Here is a 16,336-nt window from a genome sequence, read left to right as displayed (position 1 = left end):
CTCTACGCACACACGATTGATAAGCTTCTTGCTTGCATAACACGGAAACAATGTAAACAGTCCCTCTAGACAGACTCCTATCAGAGATCTACCAAGCTCACGTTTAGGTCTGGACTCCCAATCATTGGGTTCACTGAGGTAGAACAGCCGACAGATCGCTTCCTTGCAATAAATCAGCAATATGCTTACGGACGCTGTCAAGTCATAAAGAACTTCAGATCAAAAACGACTGAACTAACGTAAGACCCATATGAACTGATCAGCTAATGAACCAACCAGGTTAGCATCAAACCTGGAGGCTGTTTGAACCCAGGCAGCTACCTAGCTATTGCTGAAGGCTTGTCGTCTTAAAATCACCAATCTGATTACAAATTGTATGGGTTTCTCTAAATGGTGCACCTCCAACTTGCTTCCTCCCACTAGTGACAGACTAGCCACAGACAGTTCATAGCTAGCTACCTTTGTCTAGTTGATGATCAGTAACTGATCGTCCTTTCACTGAAAACTACACACCTAGCTAAGCGATGTGACTAGATAACATAACCCTCCAACTCATACCGCTCCTGCAGCATCTCAACAGCCCTTCTTCATGCGTGAGATGTCGGTCAGTGAAATGTAGAAATGTTAGCTAGCTAGCTTGAATGCTAACCAGCTGTTTCATGACCCAGATACAGTAGCTAGCAGGCTAGCATGACCTAGATATATATCCTTTGAGCAACAACACTCTCTGTAGACAAATGGGTTCCGACAAAACGGACAAGGAGCAAAAAGCACACCATACAGGTGTTTGCAGCGAAATTAAGTTGACTGGTAATTTGACACAACAAACAAACTCCTACTTCTGCCTGGCTGGTAGCATAGCTGGCTGGCTCAGCTGCTACTCCCTACTTCGCTAGCTTGCCCAAAAACGAGATAGCTAAGAAGCAGCAGTTGTATATTCCATCGCTCTTCCTCGTCTTTTGTAGATAACTTATCTTCGGAATTGTTTCGGTCTTTCTTGTAAATCAGCTGTATAAAACAGTGCGATAGGACGAGTGAGTAGGAGGAGTTGGGGGATGGATAAGGCAGCAGTGGGGGAGGTTGGCCCGCCGTGGGGGAGGGAGGGTGGGGGAGGGTGGCCCGCCGTGGGGGAGGGAGGGTGGGGGAGGTTGGCCCGCCGTGGGGGAGGGAGGGTGGGGGAGGTTGGCCCGCCGTGGGGGAGGGAGGGTGGGGGAGGTTGGCCCGCCGTGGGGGAGGGAGGGTGGGGGAGGGTGGCCCGCCGCCGGTGTCAACAATACCAGGGACCAGAGCTCAACGGCTCATTCGGATCAGCATCTGTCATCTTTTTGGCTCTCCTGTGGTTTGTAGAGAAAATTATATATGAGTGTATATATTATGACAATCAGTATTTTGTTACAGTGCGCAAATTGCTCTCAATGCAATTAGAGATGAGGTCTTTATGTAAGTAGTTCATAGAGATACATAACGCTTTATTACAGTGACATTAACTTAACAGCCGTTTACAGCAACAGATGAACGTAATATCACAGCCTCACAAAACGTGTCACAAAGGTACAAATGACTACTACATCAATTCCACACTTTGAAATAATTACAAATTAATTAGCATCCAGAATAATAAGATCACAAAGATCATTGAAATAAATCAATTACGAGAATCAGTGTTCATACATGGAGAATCACACAGATAGATAGGGCCTTCCCATTCTGTTGACTTCATCTTTGTAGGTCATAAGATAAATGGCAAAACCCCTTCTATCCCTCTGTTAGCTATGGGTCCCTGATAAAGAGTTTATATCGTTCCGTAGTTAAAAAGTAGTATAATGAGTGTATGGATTAAAAAGCAATTGAAATGCATCTGCAAAATCCAATCGGTTTTATAGGTTGGCATTGTGTAGCTGCAAATGTAAACCTCGTAAATAGGGTTGGAGCTTTCACATTTTCTCACGTCTTTCAACAGTAACTTTTAAACACTGATCGTGAGGGAATCTGTCCCTTATTTCGTTTTCTCCTTCCTCTTGCCATAAGCAGTGTTCTCCTCCGTCCTCTCCTTGGTTGTGACCAGCGGATCCAGGTAGAAGTTTAGAAACAAATGATATGGAGCTATTTTATTGCCAGCAGAAATTGAATTGTATTTGACAGATTGATTTGAATATGAGCACAAATTGAATTGTATTTCACAGATCTGAATTGTATTTGACAGATTGAATTGAATCTGAGCACAAACTGAATTGTATTTGACAGATTGAATTGTATTCAATTCAGTTTTCATTATTTTAATTCAGTTTTCAAATTCAGTTTCTCTAAATACAATTCGGTTTTTCTCAAAATACAATTCAGTTCTCAAAATACAATTAAGTTTTTCTCAAAATACAATTAAGTTTTTATCAAAATACAATTCAGTTTTGGAGGCACTCATCCGGGGACTCTGGGCTAGGTAGAATAATAGAGCACCGATTCTAAGAGCAATTGCGCGTCATCTCCCTGTCATCAGAACGATCACGTCCCCTGTTGGGTGCTAGAAGTGTAGAAGTTTGACTGGTAGTCAATGGAAATGTGTGGTCTTTGCTACTTTAATCCGATAAAATAAGAAAACTGTATCGCTTTTTAGATATTAGGATCTCAAATCCGATGGCCAGTCAGGCAAACAATTATATAGTGTCGTTGCCGATCAATGATCGACGTCGTTATATGGAGAACATTTATGAAATGGGCAATGAATGTGTGTCCTTTCAGTCTGCCTCCATCCATGTGGATGAACCACCCGACCCAAAGGCCTGAGGTGTTGTAGGGGGGTATTTAGTATAACAGGCTAATGGGTTTACTGTGAGTTTACTTTGATTGTTTGTTTATTGCCTTGATCACCGTATTGAGAAGTCATATGGTTATGGGGGGTGATATTGCAAGGTAATTTAAGCACCTGCGCATCTTGCATGGCGGTAGTAGAGAGAGGGAAGCGATGTATTTTAGTTGACCGCATTATACGCATATTCTATACGCATTGTTTGTTATTTTTCTGGTTTTGATCGCTTATGGATTATTTTTGTACGTCGCCAAGTTTGATTGTTCTATTCAATAAATGCTCTAAAACGTACTTTTCATGCTTGCGTCTCTCAGCGACTTTTTACTTTTGGCTCTATCTATCTATCTATCTCGCTACAGGTGTCATATAACCCTAACCCATGGCCTGTCATATAAAATTACCTTATTGAATCTCCAGGTAATGTATTTCTGACGTCGTTAAGATACTTTATTTTTCTGTTTTGGTAGTCTGTCCAATGTGACACTTGCCCTCCTCCACCAGCCCTAGTTTTGGATCTCGCTTGCTGTTCATTATTTTCATGATAAATCGTAGCTAGCTAGCTATAACATCTTCATATACACCATACAGGCTAAATACTGATTAACAGTAGGCTACTTTGGCAAATGCCCATTGAACAGATTTATTCATTATCCTATCTTAAGAAAACTAATGTAACACTCTCATCTGGGGATTTACACGGCAAATCAAATGAAGAACTACACATCCCTGATGACAGGGAGATGACGTATGACTGCTCTGATGAATCAACCCCTATTTCATAAATTTTCTGTATATAACGACGCCGATCATTGATCGGCAACGACACTGTTAGGGCTTTCACACCGGCAAAGAAGCGTGCCGGTTCGCGTTCGGAAACCTCCGAACGTTGGCGCTGTCTGGCGAACGATACACTGGTATGAACGCGGGCTCGTTCGCCAGACAGCGCCAACGTTCTGAGGTTTCCGAACGCGAACGCGAACCGGCACGGTTCTTTGCCGGTGTGAAAGCCCTATATATAATTGTTTGCCTAACTAACTGGCCATCGGATTTGGGCTCCTAATATCTAAAAAGCACTACGGTTTTCTTATTTTATCGGATTAAAGTAGCAAAGACCAGAAATGTACATTGACCGCCAGTCAAACTTCTACACTTCTATCACACAAAAAGGGCCGTGGACATGACGGGAGAGCAAAGTACCCGGATGTGTTGCTCTTATGAATTCGGATGGGAGGGATTAGAATCGGTGCTCTATTATTCTACCTAGCCCAGACTCCCCGGATGAGTGCCTCTAAAACTGAATTGTATTTTGAGAAAACCTGAATTGTATTTTGAGAACTGAATTGTATTTTGAGTAAAACTGAATTGTATTTTGAGAACTGAATTGTATTTTGAGAAAAACCGAATTGTATTTAGAGAAACTGAATTTGAAAACTGAATTAAAATAATGAAAACTGAATTGAATACAATTCAATCTGTCAAATACAATTCAGTTTGTGCTCAGATTCAATTCAATCTGTCAAATACAATTCAGATCTGTGAAATACAATTCCAATTGTGCTCATATTCAATTAAATCGGTCAAATACAATTCAATTTCTGCTGGCACTAAAATAGCTCCATAAAATGACTTCAAAAATGATTTGAAATGACTGCTTCCTTATTCAGAGTCATTTCGTGTCCAAGTCAATGTCCTGAAGAGATCTAAGTGGCGGAGAGACAGATAGTTGAGGGAACGAAGGGAGACGTCGCTGTCACTTGTTCCGTGTTACTGCGGTGAGGGTGAGGAAGGGATGCTATGGTAAATGCTGCTGTCATACACATATAAGACACACACATACACACACGAAACATCAAGTTTCACTGGCACACAACAATCAACTCATCCACTCTCACCTGTCTTGACCCCTGTGTCTTCGTGGCCCTGCTCTGTCCCCCGCCCCCCCTCGCTCCCCCCCCTCCCCTCCATGTGCCTTGCAGCCAGCTAGGGGGGCTGGGGGGAGACGCCAGGGCAGTCAGTCCCCAGCAGGCCCACGGCGGGGGAGCCAGACACGGCCACAGCCACGCCTATGGAGCCGGCAGGGCTGGTGGGTCCGGGGGCGCCCTGGGAGGCGTGGGTGCCCATGTGCCCCTGGAGCTGCGTGGCCGTCTTGCACTGCACGCCGCACAGCTGACACAGCAGCACCCCCCCGGCCCCCCCGAAGCCCCCCCGCGCCCCCCCGCTCTCCTTCCACTCCTGGCCGTGGTGCTTCTGGGCGTGGACTCGCAGGTACGTGAGAGTAGTGAAACCTGGTGTGTGAGTGGTGGGGGGGGGGAAGAATAGGGAGGGAGTTAGAAACAGGTAGATAGAGAGATAAGAGAAGGACAGACGGAAAGTGAAAGGTGCGGAATGAGAAGGTAAAGAGAAAGACGGGGGCAATGTGAAAAGGAGAAGGAGAAAGGGGGAGGGGGGGGGGGGTGAAGGAAGAAGTACACAGGTGAAATGCATTTCGACAAACAACTAGAGATCAATCAACTGTCTGACTGAACAAATTAAAACAGTAGCAGCCCGTCATAACGATCCTCATCCAACCAAATCAACTCCCAACTAAAAAGAGAACAACCAACAAAATCAAAAACCCACTGCGATTGCACAGATGGCAGGCGTGGTGCTGGGATTGGTTGTGGACCCTCATGTGATCCGTGATGTAGGCGGCGGACAGCAGCTTGCCGCAGATGTGGCAGGGCACCTTCTCCTCGTGACGGATCAGGTGTGCGCGGAGACGGTCCCGCGTGGCGAATGCAGAGGTGCAGGTCTGCAGAGAACATGCACACACACACACACACACACACACACACACACACACACACATCAACCCACACCAACACAAACGCACGAACACACACACACCAACGCACGTACCCCCCCCCCCCCCCCCACACACAAAGACTAAATAATATCTTAATATTTGGCCATTTGTTTCAAATCAAATTGTTAGCCAACCCGTTGAACCCCCACTAAAGCGACGGTGCAGCCCCCCGTTCTCTCCCCCCACCCTCCCTCCCTGCCCCCAACCTCCCAAACCACTCTACCCCCAAACTCCCAGAGACACTCATCCACTGAGTTCTCCTTCCTCCAACTCACGCCGTTCCTGCCTTTCTCAGAGGTTAGAGAACATGGTGAAGACAGGAGTAGAGCTCACCCAGAGAGCTGCTCCATCTCAGGCAACTCTCCATTCTACAACACCTGGCCCCACACTCCCTGTGACGACAGCCCCATCAACAGCCTCATCACCCATCCCCCTTCCCCGGGTGACACCCATAGTCAGTTGATGCTCTAACAGTCTCCATAGAGTTGATACCATTGACATTCCTGATATGAAGCTGGGACTCTCAATTCATGCTATCCCTGTTCATATCAGTAACAGAACAGTTAATCACAAGTCAGAATGTTTTATATACCCCTCAAATTTAATCTCTGTACCCCGCCACACACAGCCCACACAGAGACCAAACACAAAACCACTCAAGCTAGCACTTTTCAATGCCAGATCCTTAGCGAATAAGTCTCTCTTAATCAACGACTTGATTAGCTCCTATGAACTAGTTTTTGTATTTATAACTGAGACTTGGTTAGATAAAGATAACAAGACACCAATTCTTATTGAGTCAGCACCCCCCAATTTTAGAACCTTAGATGCCGTTAGATCCCATAAGAAAGGAGGTGGAATTGCCTCCGTTTTCAGAGACAGTTTTAACTGCAAAGAGACATCATTCTGAGAATGTTTATAATTTGAATATCTTTCAGTTGTTTTAAAATGCCCCCCTTTAATCATCTTCAAAATGTTATACAGACCACCCCAATACTGTACTATCTTTTTCAATGAACGGAGCTTCATTGAAGAGCTTCTCTCCATCATTACTACTGAATTTAACGGTTTAATCATTGCTGGGGCTTCAATATTTATGTAGATAATGTAGAGGAGCCAAATAACTCTCTGTCCTTTTAGATGTTTTTAAACTTCAACAACATATGAAACTCCTGACTCATAATCAAGGTCATACTCTGGACATTATCACCTAAGGCCTAGATATTTCAAATATTATTGTACCTGACATTGCTCTATCCGCCAATTTTTGCATATTCTTTGACATATCTATTTTCCCTGTTATTCAAACTACGTATGACTGAAAATAGTTCCAAACAACATATAAATGAAAATACTGTTCATCGAGGCCTCTTCCCTAGCCCCCCCCAAAAAACGTATATTTCAACCTCAGCAAACAACCTTCTAAACGATTTCAACTTACAAAATCACAAAAACTATTGATGGTATTGCAGCCTTAATGTCCAAACGCATCTATGGTTCCCTGGAGAACTGCCCCATACGTAAAGACCCAAAAAAGAGAATGTCGCAAAGCAGAGCGCAGATGGAGAAAAACAAACCTTCAAGTGCACTATGGTATCTCTAAAGAGAATCTTCAAAACGATATATATAATGGCGCCAGACAATCGTTTTTCTCTAAGATCATAAACAATAATATCAATAACGCCTGCATCCTTTTCAAAACTGTTGACAGACTAAGAAATCCAAAACGCCTCTGCTAGGGTCCTAACAAGTTTGAACACATTACACCAATCCTGAGATCCCTACACTGGCTACCAGTCTCTCAGAGAATTTAATTCAAAGTACTCCTAATTGCATACAAATCATAAAATGGTCTTGGACCAAAATACATATCAGATCTCCTCCCACCCTATATTCCAGCAAGGCCCCAAAGGTCAGCTGAGACTAATCAGCTACTCATTCCACGAGTGAAAACAAAACACGGTGCAGCAGCTTTCAGTCACGCTGCCCCATGCTCCTGGAACAAACTCCCTGAAGAAATCAAACAGGCACAAACCCTAAAAATATTTAAATCTAAGCTAAAAACCTTCATATTTTGCAGCAGTTATAATTAAACACAAACACTTCTATCACTGTCTGTTATCCATTAACTATTGTCTTATTAAAAGTTGTATCTATTTACTTCTTATATTTGTCATTTTTATTTTCTTACTATGCTCCTCTTGCTGTATTTTCTTATAATGTATGTAAAGCACTTTGAATTACCCCAGTTGTATGAAATGTGCTATACAAATAAACTTGCCTTGCCTTGCCTTGCCTAGGCTGAATTCAAAACGTTTGCAAAAGCAAGGGATCGCTATAGATGAAGGAAGAGAGGGACAAACAGAGAGAGAGACATGACGGAGGGATTACCGTGCACTTGAAGGGTCTCTCAGTGGAGTGCACCTGCCTCACATGGCTGTTCAGGTGGTCAGGTCTGAAACCCAAAGGAAAACACATCAAAAGACCTGTGTGTGTGTTTATGTATGCCTGGATTTGTGCCTGAGATAGTGTGTGAAAGGGACACAGAGTAATACAGACTTATAAAATGTGTGTGTGTGTGTGTGTGTGTGTGTGTGTGTGTGTGTGACACCAACAGAAATAAAGATACCAGGCAACCTGAATGAACCACATCTCCAGTACATGGTGTGTATGGGTGCCCCAGGCCTGCCCACTACCCTGCCCACCTGGAGAAGCTCTTAGCGCAGTGGGGGCAGACGTAGGGCTTCTCCACCCCCCCCTGATGGGAGCGCACATGGTAACTCATCCTGTCCTTCCTCTTGAAGCGCTGCTGGCAGACAGGGCAGCAGTAGGGCTTCTCGTCTGAGTGGGAGAGGCGGTGGCGGTTCAGGTGGTACACGTCCCTGAAGGCCTTCCCACACGCCTCGCACGCGTGGTTCTTACGCACTTGGTTCGGGGTGGAGTTGGGGTTGGGGTCAGGGTTCTGTTTTTGAGGGGGGGGGGGGGGGGAGAGAGGGATGTTTTGGTGAACGTCAGGGCTGTGTAGCTAGTTAGAAGCTAGACTGACTACTACATTTGCAATGTTCTGAAATGTTTCGGTCCGACTCAATCCCGGTTTGAGTGGAAAAGAGAGGAGTGGAAAGAAAGAGCCGACTAACCTGCACCTGCACCTGCAGCATCGACCCGCCCACCACCACGGCCGCTTGGAGTGGCTGAGGCACCGCCATAGTAACGGTCGCCGTGGAGATAGACACCGCCACAGGTGCTAGGGGCTGCTGGGGGTTGGAGGGGAGGGGAGGAGGAGCAGGAGGAGGAGGAGGAGGAGGGGGCAGAGAGAGATGAAGCAGGGAGAGGGGGATCATTTGCCTCTCCACTCGTCCTCCTGCCCCTCCCTTACCCCCTTCCTCCCTCTCTCTGGTCGCCCGGTCCTTCATTCTGATGCCTGTGTGCACCGACTGGTGACGCCGCAGGTTGTAACTGTTCTTAAACTGCTTATTACACGTGGAGCAGATGTGAGTGGGACGGCCAGGCTTGGACATGGGCTTAACTGAAAGAGAGAGAGAGAGAGAGAAATGCATGATTTTTCATGAAGATAAAAATGTGTGTATGTCAGGGGAGGCTGGTGGAATGAGGCTCTTTGTAATGCCCCCGCACGTGTTTCAGTGTTGGGGAGTAGTTCCACCACGTGTTCTGTAGTTCAACTATCAACTATGGTAGTTCAACTATCAACTATGATAGTCCAACTATCAACTACATTTTCAACAAAAACAACCCAAACACAATTGGAATGAAACTACTATTCCAGCCCATGAACTTAAATTTCCCTACTTTGTCGCCTCACTGCCTCCAGCCTCCAGCCTCCAACCTCCCCACTTTGCTCTTTTTTCTCTCTCAGTGATTTTCTTTTTTCTACAGCCTTCTACACAACTGAGAGCATTCTGACTGGGTGCATCACTGCCTGGCACGGCAACTGCACTGCCCTCAACCGCAGAGCACGGCAGAGGGTGGTGTGCCACTGGTGCGGACAGCTGAGCGCATCACTGGGTGTGAGCTTCCCTCCATCCAGAATATACAGTGGCAAGAAAAAGTAAGTGAACCCTTTGGAATTACCTGCATTTATGTATACATTTGTCTTAAAATACTTGATCTTCATCTAAGTTACAATAATGAACAAACACAGTCTGTTTTAACTAATAACACACAAATGACTGTACTGTTCTTTTCCATATTGAATACATCATTCAAACATTCACAGTGTAGGTTGGAAAAAGTATGTGAACGTCTCGGCTAATGACTTCTACGAAAGCCAATTGGAGGCAGGAGTTAGCAAACCTGGAGTCCAATCAATGAAATAAGATTGGAGGTGTGGGTTAGAGATACTTTAAAAAACACTCAAACATTTTGAGTTTGCTATACACAAGAAGCATCTGCTGATGTGAGCCATGCCTTGCAAAAAAGAGATCTCAGAAGACCTACGATCAAGCATTGTTGACTTGCATGAAGCTGCAAAGGGTTACAAAGTAATCTCAAACAGTTTAGATATTCATCAGTCCACACAGGGTTCGACATTAATGCTTGCCCGCTTGCCAGGGGCAAGTAAAACATTTGCAGAGTTAGTTTGCGCGAGACCGACGCCGCTGCTGGATCCTAGATATGTTTATCGGTGTGCAGGAAGAACAACAGACGGCGCAGGCGCCAGACCAGACTAGATGATCATGGAGTGAAGACATTATTAAAGCCTACGCGATGCGACGGGTGCTCGACAGGCACGTACGCTTTAATAATATCTTCACTCCACGATCATCTAGTCTGTTCTGGCGCCTGCGCCGTCCGTTGTTCTTCCTGCACACCGATAAACATATCCAGGATCCAGCAGCGTTGTCGGTCTCGCGCAAACAAACCCGGTGAATTTTTTTACTTGCCCTGGGCAAGCGGGCAAGCGTTAATGTCGAACCATACCACAGTTAAAAAATGGAGACGATTTAGTACTGTGGCTACTCTCCCTAGAAGTGGGCGCCCAGCCAAGATGACTCCAAAGGCACAACGCAGAATGCTCAATGAGATAAAAAAAATAATAATAATAATAGAGTAACAGCTAAAGGCTTGAAGGAATCATTGGAACTGGCTAACATCTCTGTTCATGAGTCTACTATACGTAAAACATTGAACAGGCATGGTGTCCATGGCAGGACACCACGGAGGAAGCTGCTTCTCTCCAAAAATACATTGCTGCATACTTGAAGTTTGCCAAAGAGCATTGTGACACTCCACAACAAAATGTTTTGTGGGCTGATTAAACTTAAGGCTGAATTGTTCGGAAGAACACACAGCACTACGTATGGCGTAAAAAGGGCACTGCATACCAACATGAAAACATCATGCATCATGATTTGGGGCTGCTTTGCTGCCTCAAGGCCTGGACAGCATGTCATCATTGAGGGGAAAATGAATTCCCAAGTTTATCAAGGTATCCTACAGGATAATGTCAGGGTGGCTGCCCCCCAGCTGAAGCTCAGTAGAAGTTGGGTGATGCAGCAGGACAATGACCCTAAACATCAAAGTAGATCTACTACAGAATAACTTCAAAAAAATTAAATCTGCATTTTGGAGTGGCCCAGACAGAACCCAGATCTTAACCCAATAGAGATACTGTGAAATGACCACAAGAGAGCCGTTTACACCAGACATCCTAAGAATATGGCTGAGCTGAAGCAGTTCTGTAAGGAAGAATGGTCCAAAATTCCTCCTGAACGTGGTGCAGGTCTGATCCGCAGCTACCAGAAGCGCTTGCTTGAGGTTGTTGCTGCCAAAGGAGGTTCGACCTGTTATTAAATCCAAGGGTTCACTTACTTTTTCCACTAGCACTGTGAATGTTCAATGGCTGTCATGAAAGATTATAATTGTTTGTGTGTTATAGCTTAAGCACATTGTGTTTGTGTATACTTGTGACTTAGATGAAGATCAGATCACATTTTATGATGAATTAGTGAAGAAAACAAGGTAATTCCTAAGGGTTCACATAGGCTACTTTTTCTTGCCAATGTATATAACAAAAGGTGTGTCAGCTAAGCCCGGAGGATCATCAAAGATCCCAGCCACCCCAACAACAGTCTGTGTGAACCGATGCCGTCCAAATGACGAAGCCTCTTCCAGAGCCTCAGGGCCAAAACTCAGCGGCTAACCAACAGCTACTTCCCCCAGGCGATCAGGCTCATGAACAAGCCTACTGTAGATAGGTACTGTATCATCCCCAAGCACACCCCATGTAAGCGGACTACCTAAACCCAGCACACAGTCACTTTAATCAATACTGCCTCTCACACCCACTACCACCAAGTGCAATACTCATGATATTCTACTTGTACTATTTTATTTTACTATTTGTACTGCTAATTGTATCCTGCCAAATGACAAATATGTCACTCATGTCTTGTAGTATTGTCACTTTTTTAATCTTGACTTATTGCCTTATTGTCTTGTGCCGCAATGTCAGGAACCGAAGCCTAAGAATTTGACTCTCTTACACTTGTGTAATGTTACGTAACAATAAAACTTGAAACTGAAACTTGAAACATGGACAGGTTATTTTTCTGTAACTGATTGTTGTGCGTTGGGTAAGGTAGTTTCGATTTTTTCAAACTACCTTTAGTTTGACAAACTATATTTCTCTCAAGGGTAGCTTTAGTGTAGTTCAACTTCTTTCCTTGTAAAGTAATTGGTAATCTACACTCTTTTTTTGCAGGGGTCAGAGTTATGGCGCTTTTCCACTACCGACCCGAACCGGGCCGCATTTGTATCCGAGCCGTGCCGTGCTGTACTTTCAGAAACGCTTCTCCATTATACTGAGCGACCCGGGACTGTAGGAGGAGTTACGTGTCATAAGATTCCCCCCGCTATACAGATCAGCGGGGGGAAATGCGATAAGAATTATGTCAAAATGCAGCACTATCGTGCACAGATCAGCCTTACAACATGTAACGTTAAGTGCCTGTTACTTGCCGCTTTCAGTTCTAGTAGACTAGTTTAGATCTCGCAACCAGGGAAATGCCGACATGAAATGCCGACACGATTCTATTTTTATTTCTCCTGACACTTTTTTTTGTTGGTGAACTACCGTAATAAGCCTAAAAAAGTTAAACTGTTCAAAAAGTGCAACTTCTCTGCTTTCAGAAACTGTTTGAATTTTTTAGATTGGGCATATAGTTCATGAATTACGATAATTTGAAGGAACGCTGTAGAATCCGCTGTAGACAGCTCCGGTTTCGGAGCAAGACGCGAATCTATCGGCATTCAAATACATGCTCACATCCAGTCATCCGCTCACTGCTCTCCATCAAAAATGGCACATCCATCAATAATATGACATAATAACAACTGCTCTGATTAGATTGCTTAGATTGTTTAATACATCAACGGGGGGAAAAGCGAGATGAACTCGCGAGTATCATGCTTCCTCCATTGAACGGAAAGTCCTATCTATTCCATTCAAAGTGTTTTAGCCTTCCCCCTTTCCACTGGTAATAAGGAATTGGCTAGAATAGATCGATATAAATAGATCAACATAATGCAGCACTATCATGCACAGATGTAAATGTAAATGTAGATCAGCCTTAAAACACGTTAGATATATAACGGAGCGATGTATTTCTACGGAAAGGCTGACTGACGCGTGGCTCATACAATCAAGCGGACGTTTGTTATAGATACGAGTGCTCCGGTGTCTTGCTGGTAGTCAAATATATTTATTTATATATACAGCATATGGATGTTACGTGCCTGTTACCTGCCGCTTTCAGTTCTAATAGTTTAGATCTCGCAACCAGGGAAACCGACAAGTGTTAAAGGGAGCAAGACGCGAATCTACCGGCATTTGACTGCTACTGGACTGAGGAACAGCATAGGCACAGGACATCGCCATAATAGCGATTTTTTTTGTTATGCTTGTTGTAAATAAAAGTTCTATGATGCATTGAAATTACATTAAACTAAGATAATACGATGGTTATCATAATTTTTCTAATCTTTATTAATACGTTATTACAGAAACAGTAAGTGACATTTTCAGAGAGCGAAATCTGTTGTGGTATTTAAAGATGGCGGTTAGCGAAGAAATCTATGAACATGGGATGACGATTTCCATTGACCAATCAACGGTGTGCAGCGTCACACGTCACACGCAGCCTGGCAAAAAGGTACCTTTCGACCCGGGTCGGCCCTGTAGTGGAAAAGCGCCATTAAATGTAGACCCCTTTTGGGTTCCACATAGAACCGTTTTCACAGAAGGTTCTAAATGGAACCCAAAGGGGTTCAACGTGGAACCCAAAGGGGTTCTTCAAAGGGTTCCCCTATGGTGACAAATGAAGAAGCCTTTTAGAATCCTTTTTTCTAAGAGTGTAGTTAAACACATTTTCAGAGTAGCTTCACTAACACTACTGTGTGTAGGGGTGGATAAAGGGTTTGACTATCACAGGGTCACAAACAATTCAGATTAAAAATGTCATTGTCATATATTCAACTTACGGTACTGTTAAGTTACCATGAGTAGAAATGTTGCTACACTACCACAGCCAAGTGATTCATTGGTGCATTCCATTTCACTAATTTCCCTTACTCCTTCTATCTCTCACTACTTTTCTCTTTATACCTCCTCTGTTTCTTCACCTCTCTCTCCACCCTCACACAAACATGCAATAAACACAGTGTGTGAAAAGGTCATTGTATCCATGGGCAGGCCTCATCTCTCACTAGTGTGACATCCCCTGGCTCAGGGTGGGGCTTTAGTGATAAATAAAATACTTTGTGTGTGTGTGTGTGTGTGTTTTCAGCTTTGATATGTAAAGAGAGGACATCAAGGCGCTTCCGCCTTGTCTGCAGCAGCGGTAGCTTTGCCAAAATGAAAACCCTGTCTGCCCCTCTCCTTAAGCCTACAGGATAGGACTAGTGATGCCCCTGTCCTTAAGCCTACAGGATAGGACTAGTGATGCCCCTGTCCTTAAGCCTACAGGATAGGACTAGTGATGCCCCTGTCCTTAAGCCTACAGGATAGGACTAGTGATGCCCCTCTCCTTAAGCCTACAAGATAGGACTAGTGATGCCCCTCTCCTTAGACCTACAGGATAGGACTAGTGATGCCCCTCTCCTTAGACCTACAGGATAGGACTAGTGATGCCCCTGTCCTTAAGCCTACAGGATAGGACTAGTGATGCCCCTGTCTTTAAGCCTACAGGATAGGACTAGTGATGCCCCTGTCCTCAGGCCTACAGGATAGGACTAGTGATGCCCCTGTCCTTAGGCCTACAGGATAGGACTAGTGATGCCCCTCTCCTTAGGCCTACAGGATAGGACTAGTGATGTCCCTCTCCTACAGGATAGGACTAGTGATTTCACACCTGTTCAATGACCGTTGAATAGAGTTGATCGTTTGTCCCTTTAAAACACACTGAATAACTTTTTTTTTGGAAGACTTCCTTGTCACCTGAAAATGGTCTGAATGTTGTTTTGATAGAAATGGAACCCAGAGATCAAAGTATGCAGCAGAGCAATGCAAAGTTGGAGCCTCACCTGGAGCACAGCTTTTTGGTTAACCTCTACATTCTGAGAAAATGACCCTCTCATGGGTTCTGATCACTAAAAGTACATTTTTACTGTAAATAATAACAAAATTAAATAAAAGAAAAACATTTTTGACTGCCAATGGCCTCTGGCCCGAGCATGGACTTATTTTTCTTGTGATGGCTGATGGATAGATGATTCACTTACATAGATACATGTATTTGTTGTAAGTCGCTTTGAATAAAGGCATCCGCTAAATGCCAAAAATTTAAATGTAAATGCAACCGTCTTTCCACCCTCTCACCAGGTAGAGGCTCCTCACTCAGGGCGGCGGTGTCGACGGTGGAGGGGGGCGAGGCCATGTGCTCTGGACTCTGGGAGGACACGGCCAGGTCTGGGAGCAGCTCCGCCTGGAGGGCCGTCTCAGCCTGGGTCTGTGAGGGCGTCGTCTGCCAACAGAAGAGACAGAATTAACTAAAAAACATCAAACACACATTGGGCATTGCCTTTTCCACCACAAGTGAACTAAGACAATGTATTCTTGTGTATTTTGGTTTTTAACAACACTGGATGACAATGACTTAATCAACTGTACAAATGGCCATATACTGTACACACATACACAAACTGTGGTGCTCCAAGTGTACTATCCTGGCAGTACACAAAGGGGTACAAAAATCGACACGCGCACGCACGCACACACGCACACACACACGCACACGCACACGCACGCACACACACACACACACACACACACACACACACACACACACACACACACACACACACACACCACAAAGTCACACTTACCTGAAAAAGGAAATTACTCCAAGAAGAATCCATTTTGAGGGACGATATTGCGAATACTTTTCAAAAGTCGAAATGTTTCCAATGACGCCTGAGATAGTTATTCTGGGTTTATTTTCTTTAAAGAAGGGGGGGGGGGTGAATTAATGCAGTGATGTCTGTCTAGCCAATGATAACAGGCTTTAAAAATCGCAAAGGTAAATACTGCATGAAAGTTGAAATCATGGCGCACTGTCACAAATTAATTTCTGATAACATAATTTAGTTTACTTTATAATGACGCTAACTTGGATAAGATTATTCAAATTTGATTGCAGAATATACAGAATTGAGATAATGTTAGACAAAAT

General features: G+C 44.3%; 1 protein-coding gene across 1 annotated transcript; it reads right to left on the bottom strand.

The window, feature by feature from the left end:
- Window positions 1-4,783: 4,783 nt before the first annotated feature.
- On the bottom strand, window positions 4,784-16,045 carry maza (MYC-associated zinc finger protein a (purine-binding transcription factor); the record flags this gene model as incomplete). The annotated part of the gene is made up of 7 exons (XM_080523025.1): window positions 15,990-16,045; window positions 15,484-15,628; window positions 8,786-9,174; window positions 8,354-8,610; window positions 8,040-8,103; window positions 5,423-5,594; window positions 4,784-5,088 (listed from the first exon to the last, which is right to left on the bottom strand). The coding sequence occupies exons 1-7, from the start codon at window positions 16,020-16,022 to the stop codon at window positions 4,784-4,786; spliced, it is 1,365 nt and encodes a 454-aa protein (XP_080379151.1). The 5' UTR covers window positions 16,023-16,045.
- Window positions 16,046-16,336: the final 291 nt, after the last annotated feature.

This window comes from Nansenia antarctica (genome assembly GCF_963989245.1).
Source record: "Nansenia antarctica genome assembly, chromosome: 2".
Lineage (NCBI taxonomy): Eukaryota > Metazoa > Chordata > Actinopteri > Argentiniformes > Microstomatidae > Nansenia > Nansenia antarctica.
Note: the sequence above shows the minus strand (reverse complement) of the source record. Positions and strands in the feature narration are given on the sequence as shown.